General features: G+C 51.4%; 1 protein-coding gene across 1 annotated transcript; it reads left to right on the top strand.

Moving 5' to 3' along the window:
* The first annotated feature begins 385 nt into the window (after positions 1-385).
* eno3 (enolase 3, (beta, muscle)) lies at positions 386-5,334 on the top strand. The gene is made up of 13 exons (XM_030129619.1): positions 386-519; positions 731-826; positions 906-964; positions 1,510-1,579; positions 1,999-2,132; positions 2,210-2,326; positions 2,467-2,572; positions 3,598-3,795; positions 3,881-3,957; positions 4,051-4,175; positions 4,267-4,375; positions 4,945-5,003; positions 5,079-5,334. Exons 1-13 carry the CDS (start codon positions 435-437, stop codon positions 5,146-5,148), a joined length of 1,305 nt encoding a protein of 434 aa, XP_029985479.1. The 5' UTR covers positions 386-434; the 3' UTR covers positions 5,149-5,334.
* The last annotated feature ends 2,826 nt before the right edge of the window (positions 5,335-8,160 follow it).

Consider the following 8,160-nt stretch of genomic DNA (forward strand, 5'->3'; position numbering starts at 1 on the left):
CTAGGGTAGGGGGCGGGGTTTAGTAGAGGACGGAGCAGTTAGAAGGAAACATGGAAACATGGCATTAGGAAGGATAACAACGGCAGGTCAGATACACACACACACACATATACACACACGTACACACACACATATTTATACACACACATACACACACATACACAGACATATACACACACATACACACACATACAACATATACACACACATATACACTCGCACACACACACACGCACACTTAGAGTCATATAGTGGCAGACGCTGAGGCTCATGGGAAATGTAGTGTTCAAAGTAAACATGGATGATCTCATTGATCATCAGTGTTGGTGTTGGGGTGTGTGCTGAACTCCTGCAGCAGCAGAGGATCATGGGTATTGTAGTGTCAGTGTCCATCCCTGGTTTTGACCACGTGTCCTTTGTGTCCTCCAGTCAGGATGTCCATCACTAAGATCCACGCCAGGGAGATCCTGGACTCCAGAGGAAACCCCACAGTAGAGGTGGACCTGTGGACCGCCAAGGGTGAGTCCAGCTCCACATCTGGTCCACATCTGGTCCCCATCAGGTCCACGTGTGGTCTTCATCTGGTCCACATCTGGTCCACACCCGGTCCACATGTGGTCCCCATCAGGTCCACGTGTGGTCCACATCTGGCCCACATCTGGTCCCCATGTGGTCCCCATGTGGTCCCCCAGAGGTCCCTGGCTCTCATGTGTGTGTCCTTGTCCCTCAGGTATGTTCAGGGCGGCCGTCCCCAGCGGAGCGTCCACCGGCGTCCATGAGGCTCTGGAGCTCCGTGACGGAGACAAGGCCCGGTACCTGGGCAAAGGTAGGAGCAAGGCATCAGTGTGCCGTCGGGTGGAGGTCAGAGTGTGAACAGGTCAACATGAGTCTGGTTTCAACCACAGGTACCATCAAGGCTGTGGATCACGTCAACAAGGACATCGCCCCCAAGCTGATCGAGAAGGTACTGCGCCTGCTGGACCAGGACCAGGACAAACAGCTGATTCTGTTTTCTACAGCATATCACATAAGGCTACCAATTCATTCTAACCCACAGCTAACATCATGGCTAACAGTGCTAATGATGCTAACACTCTGCTAACATTAGCCACACAGCTTATTGTAACAGCAGTTTGATTGCTGCTAACATGGCTAACAGTGCTAACTGCTAACACTAAGCTAGTATTAAACAAATATTCCTCTACAAACTAAACCACAGCTAATATTAGCCACAGCTAAGCTGCTAAGACGAGCTTCTGTTTTGTCACATTTTGTAGCTAACGCGGCTAAAACTACTGTAACCGAATGCTAACGTTAAACCGATATTTACACTTTTACACGTGATCCAATGAACATGTTTGTGTTTGTTCATACACATGTTTATTCTATGACAGTACGCTCCTTGTTTGTGTTAGCGACAAAACTAACTCTGATAAAACTCCGAACACACAGTTCTTCATCTAAAAGTCTCAGATCCACAGTTCGTGACGTGTCTTTGTTTTGTTTCAGAACTTCAGCGTCATCGAGCAGGAGAAGATCGACAAGTTCATGTTGGAGTTGGACGGAACCGAGAACAAATGTAAGGACGGCTTCACCTGTCTGTCTGTACCTGTCTGTCTGTATCTGTCTGTTTGTCTGTCTGTACCTGTCTGTCTGTATCTGTCTGTCTGTCTGTCTGTCTGTACCTGTCTGTCTGTATCTGTCTGTATCTGTCTGTCTGTCTGTCTGTCTGTACCTGTCTGTCTGTATCTGTCTGTCTGTCTGTACCTGTCTGTCTGTATCTGTCTGTCTGTACCTGTCTGTCTGTCTGTCTGTCTGTACCTGTCTGTCTGTATCTGTCTGTCTGTATCTGTCTGTCTGTCTGTACCTGTCTGTCTGTACCTGTCTGTCTGTCTGTGTCTGTCTGTATCTGTCTGTACCTGTCTGTCTGTCTGTACCTTTCTGTCTGTCTCACCCGTCTGTCTCACCCATCTCACCCTTCTTTGTGCCTGTGTGCAGCTCAGTTCGGTGCTAATGCCATCCTGGGCGTGTCTCTGGCCGTCTGTAAAGCCGGCGCTGCAGAAAAAGGCGTTCCTCTGTACCGACACATCGCAGACCTCGCCGGACACAAGGACGTCATCCTTCCTGTCCCTGTGAGTGGGCGGGGCTTCTGATCAGCGGGAGGGGCTAGGGCTCAAAGGTGCGTGTTAACGTCCGTTCTCGTCCCCAGGCCTTTAACGTGATCAACGGAGGCAGCCACGCCGGAAACAAACTGGCCATGCAGGAGTTCATGATCCTGCCAGTAGGAGCCGCCAACTTCCACGAAGCCATGAGGATCGGAGCTGAGGTGGGTCAGACCGGACCGGGTCAGACCGGACCGGGTCAGACTGGACCGGGTCAGACCGGACCGGGTCAGACCGGACCAGGTCAGGGGTCTATATGTGTTAGACTGCGTTTAGTCTCATTAGAGTCATGTGACTTCCGCAGGTTTACCACAACCTGAAGAACGTCATCAAGGCGAAGTACGGGAAGGACGCCACCAACGTGGGAGACGAGGGAGGATTCGCCCCCAACATCCTGGAGAACAACGAGGGTAAGACCCCCCACAGGTACTGTCCTGACCTGGCTCGAAGGACGGACCAAATATGGACACCACATGAGTTCACAGAATAAATACATTCATTTAAACCAGTATGAAGTGGGAGCAGACGGAGGACGCTCCACCCTTCCGCTCCTTCATGTCAGTGCGTGGGTTTGCGGCGGCGGTGCTGAACCTGCAGGTGCACCGTTTGGAGGGGGTTCGGTCAGTGGGGGCGGAGTCACTGCTGGAACACAGATGAAGGTGTTAATGCAGCTTCTTCATGTTCGGTCGATGTGTCCGCTTTCATTCCAAACATTTTTTTCATGTTACAACAACATGATGTTACGACGCGTTAATGTCGTGTTATTTGATGTCGTGCGTTTTTCTCGACTCGTCTAGATCTGGAGTCGGTTCTTGAGGCCTTCAACGGCAGCTCACAGCTCCTAATGCTATGTCCTGATGCTAATTGCTAATGCTAATATTAGGTGCTGTGCGTATTATGGGTGGAGCAACTTAACCTTTAACCTTTTAACATGTTACGAGATGTTACAACAGGAAATCCCACACTGCACTGCACTGTGTGGGATTTTAGGTTGTGTTGTGTTTGCGTTGGTAGAGCGGGTCGTCCATTGACCGAAGGGTTGGCGGTTCAAATCTGACTGTCCACATGTTGAAGTGTCCTTGAACCCTAAACTGCTCCCAGTGGGTGGACCCATTAGTGTTTGAGTGAATGTGAGGGTTTGAAAAGCGCTTTGGTCATGAAGGTGTAGAAAAGTGCTACAGAAGAACCGAACGTTTACCATCGAGGTTGCGCTACGACATGCTACGCTAAAGTCGGAGCAGGTCGCTTCTCCTTGGACTCCTGCTGCTGACGTCACGTCTAACCTGAAGCCGTTGCGGTTCTTCTTTGAATGGGCCACAGTGGTCTCGTTGGTTCGTTGACTCCCTGATGTTAGCGGTCGTCGGTTTCGGAACCACTGCAGGTGTGTGTTTTCTGTTGAGGCGTGAGGCTAACGTTCAATTGTTGGGTTCTGTAGCTCTGGAGCTGCTGAAGACGGCCATCGAGAAGGCCGGTTACCCCGACAAGATCATCATCGGTATGGACGTGGCCGCCTCCGAGTTCTTCCGCAGCGGAAAGTACGACCTGGACTTCAAATCCCCTGACGACCCCTCCAGACACATCAGCGGAGAGCAGCTGGGAGACCTGTACCGCAACTTCATCAAGAACTACCCAGGTGAGCTGCAGCAGTACACCGGGGGGGGGTCGGTTCAGGTGGTTCAAGTGGTTCAGGTCTAATGAGGACCCTCCTCTGTCTCCAGTCCAGTCCATTGAGGATCCATTTGACCAGGACGACTGGGAGAACTGGACCAAGTTCACTGGATCTGTGGACATCCAGGTAAGACGAACACCGCCCAGAGGACATCCGACAGATCGACAACTAACCGGGATGAGTTAACAGTGATGAGTGTCGTGTGTGTTAACCAATCAGGTGGTAGGAGACGACCTGACAGTGACCAACCCAAAGAGGATCCAGCAGGCGGTGGACAAGAAGGCCTGCAACTGTCTGCTGCTCAAAGTCAACCAGATCGGCTCCGTCACAGAGTCCATCCAGGCGTAAGACACACCTGTCCACTTGTCCACCTGTCCGTCCGATCTGTCGGATAGTTCCTGTTGGACCTAACCAGGTTAACCCCGTGTGTTCCAGGTGTAAACTGGCCCAGAGCAGCGGCTGGGGCGTCATGGTCAGCCATCGCTCTGGAGAGACCGAGGACACCTTCATCTCAGACCTGGTGGTCGGACTCTGCACCGGACAGGTAACCTGACACCAGAGAGGTAACCTGACACCAGACCGGTAACCTGACACCAGACCGATAACCTGACACTAGACTGGTAACCTGACACCAGACAGGTAACCTGACACCAGACCAGACCAGTAACCTGACACCAGACTGGTAACCTGACCCATCGGAGAGGTAACCTGACACCGGACCGGTAACCTGACGCCGGACCAGACCAGTAACCTGACACCAGACTGGTAACCTGACATGGGAGAGGTAACCTGACACCGGACAGGTAACCTGACACCGGGGACAGGTAACGTGACACCAGACCAGACCAGTAACCTGACACCAGACCGGTAACCTGACACCAGACCAGACCAGTAAACTGACAACAGACAGGTAACCTGACACCAGACCGGTAACCTGACACCAGACCGGTAACCTGACACCAGACCGATAACCTGACACCAAACCAGTAACCTGACACCAGACCAGTAACCTGACACCGGACCGGTAACCTGACACCGGACCAGTAACCTGACACCAGACTGGTAGTTTCTGTTTCCATCTTTCCTTCCTGTAACTCCACCTCCTTGTTCCAGATTAAGACCGGCGCCCCCTGCAGATCAGAGCGTCTGGCCAAATATAACCAGCTGATGAGGTGAGAACTTTACAAATGAACTGCATAATTTTCAAAATAAAAGGGGAGGGGCTGACCTGTGACCTCTGACCTCAGGATCGAGGAGGAACTCGGAGACAAGGCCAAGTTCGCCGGTAAAGACTTCCGCCACCCGAAGATCAACTAAGGCCACGCCTCTGTCGCCGTGACGACTGTCTGACACCCGACGACCCCTGAAGTCTCCCCTCCTGAGGCTGGGGGTGAGAGGTCAGGGGTCACGGCGGGTTTGAGCCCGCCCCCCCAACAGTGATTCCATTGAAGATGTTTTCTATAAAAACACAAAGATTCAATAAAGAATAAACAAACAGACTGTGTCAAAGTGTGTTTTCACTGAGGACCTGAAGGGGGCGCCGCCGTTCACCCTGAGGGATCCAGACCACCGACCTTCACAAAGGACCAGGAAAGAATGAACGCAGATGAACGCACTCATCACCAATGAAAAAACGACCGAAAAACCATGAAAAACAACAACAAAATAATAAAACAACAAAAAACTATGAAAAACTACAGAATAAAACAATGAAAAAAATAATAAAAAACATAAAAAAAGAAAAATTACAGAAAAAAGAAAAACAACAGTGAAAAAAATGAAAAAGCATAAAAAACAAATAATAAAGGACCTGGTTCCAGTTCTGGGTCCAGTCCTAGGTCCTGGTTCTGGTTCTGGTCTCATTCTGGTCCAGAACCATGTCTTAATCACATGACCATCACCCAGATGAGGCGTTCATGTACCTCTGAAAAGTGAATGCTTTACCTTACCACAGTTTAACAAACATTTGAGGACCCTGAACACATCACGTCCTCCTTCAGTCAAAAACTGATAACAACACACACACACATACACACACACACACACACAATAACACACACTCTGTGACGTCAATGCTGATTGGCTGAGGGAGTTTGTGCGGACCGTATCCTGTTGCCTAGCGATGACCGGCGGCCGTGAAGTTCTGCGGTGGTTCTTGTGCTGCGTTCAAAGACCCAAGAAGTGTCTGACTTTAGCAGAATAAAAAAACCTCCTCATTATTTGGACTCAGTTCATCTAAACGTCCAAACACTTTTACTCGTCTTTTTATTTCGTCTTCCTCAACCGTCTGGTTTCACGAAAATCAATGGAGTACCAAAGGATGATGGGAAACGTAGTCTCACACCGCCTCCATCCATAACTCTAACATGTGTATGTTATTATTAATTAGATTCATTCACTTGTGTGATGGACGTCGTCAGATCAGCTGATTCGCTGACCTGCTTCCTGTCGTCCATTCGAGCTGGGCCGTCGTGGGGGGGCAGGGCGGGGCAGGGGGGGGCGGGGGTCATCAATCACCTGGTCAGAGACAAAGAGGCCGATGGCGTTGGTGGTTTATGTGATGACGTCAGAGGCGTCCTGCTGAATGGGGGGCGGGGCTTCGTCTGAGCGGGACAAAGGCGGTGGGGGGGGTCATTAAACACACACACACACACACACATGAACACACACACACATGAACACACACACACATGAACACACACACACACACATGAACACACACACACATGAACACACACACACACATGAACACACACACACACACCTTCAGCCTTCACATGGGGTCCACCGCCCAAGTCCCCGCCCCCTCCCACAGGAAATAGTTGTGAATGCCGAGCTGGTCGCCGTGGTGACTCTTTACAAGGGGGCAGGACGACCGAGGTCAGAGGTCATGAGGGTCTGACACCAAGGGGGGGGGGGGGGGGGGGGGGGGCAGGTGTGTGGTCTGTTCTGACTGGCTGCTCAACAGGTGAGGAAGAGGAAGAGGAGGTCAAAGGTGAAGATCCAGCTGATGTCACCATAGTAACAGGCCTGATGCTGGATCTGCACAGACCCTCTGGACCTGCACAGACCTCCTGGACCTGCACAGACCTGCACAGACCCCCTGGACCTGCACAGACCTGCACAGACCCTCTGGACCTGCACAGACCCTCTGGACCTGCACAGACCTCCTGGACCTGCACAGACCTGCACAGACCCTCTGGACCTGCACAGACCTCCTGGACCTGCACAGACCTGCACAGACCCCCTGGACCTGCACAGACCTCCTGGAGGACCTGCACAGACCCTCTGGACCTGCACAGACCTGCACAGACCTCCTGGACCTGCACAGACCTCCTGGAGGACCTGCACAGACCCCCTGGACCTGCACAGACCTCCTGGACCCACACAGACCCCCTAGATCTGCACAGACCTGCACAGACCTCCTGGACCTGCACAGACCCCCTGGATCCGCACAGACCAGCACAGACCTCCTGGACCTACACAGACCAGCACAGACCTCCTGGACCTACACAGACCTGCACAGACCTCCTGGACCTACACAGGCCTGCACAGACCTCCTGGACCTACACAGACCTGCACAGACCTCCTGGAGGATCATGACCCGGGTCCTGGTTCTGGTCTGGGGTCAGTACCAGGTCCACAGGGCCCTGTCGGGTTGGGTTCAGTCATCCGGTCTTGGTTCTGTGAAGGACCTGGGTCCACCTGAGGGTCCTGTGGGATCCAGACCCGTTTCAGATGCAGTTTCTGTCGTCACGGTGACAGTGTGATTGATCTGGTATTGATGCTCAGTCCTGATTGGTCCAGATCGTCAGTGTGTGTGACCCCCGGCCGTCGTCGGGGGTAACGGCGGCAGGAATGTGTGTCGTCACGGAGACCAGGTCCATAAAAGCCAGAGGGTCCAGGAGGACTTAGACCAGACCAGTCCTGACCCGAGACAGGACAGACACACACCAGCCAATCAGCGATCAATAATCAGCTGATTGATCCGGAGCCTGACGACCAGACGAACTGGGATTATTGGAATATTGGAAACCGGTAAGTGATTATTGATCTGATTAAAGATCTGATTATTGATCTGTTTAAACAGATTTATTAAACAGGTTTCTGTTTGGATAAACTTGATGTGAAGGGGCGTGGTTACACTGATGATTTATGATGTCATTAACTCTTCAAACCATTCATTTGACTCTAATTAATGAACATTCACCGCTAACTGCCGGCTAACACTCTGCTAATGTGATGTGACGCTAACTTTTATGGACTTTTAGTGCATTTTAGACTATATGTTAGTCTGGCTTTAGTTTAGGTTTAGTTTAAGTTTAGTTT

The sequence above is a fragment of the Sphaeramia orbicularis genome, unplaced genomic scaffold, assembly GCF_902148855.1.
Source record: "Sphaeramia orbicularis unplaced genomic scaffold, fSphaOr1.1, whole genome shotgun sequence".
Lineage (NCBI taxonomy): Eukaryota > Metazoa > Chordata > Actinopteri > Kurtiformes > Apogonidae > Sphaeramia > Sphaeramia orbicularis.

Bases quoted from the DNA above. Each gene is read 5' to 3' on its own strand.
- eno3 (XM_030129619.1), top strand. From the start codon at position 435: ATGTCCATCACTAAGATCCACGCCAGGGAGATCCTGGACTCCAGAGGA. The intron at 827-905 runs GTAGGAGCAAGG...TTTCAACCACAG, and splicing joins GGCCCGGTACCTGGGCAAAG to GTACCATCAAGGCTGTGGAT. The intron at 965-1,509 runs GTACTGCGCCTG...GTTTTGTTTCAG, and splicing joins CCCCCAAGCTGATCGAGAAG to AACTTCAGCGTCATCGAGCA.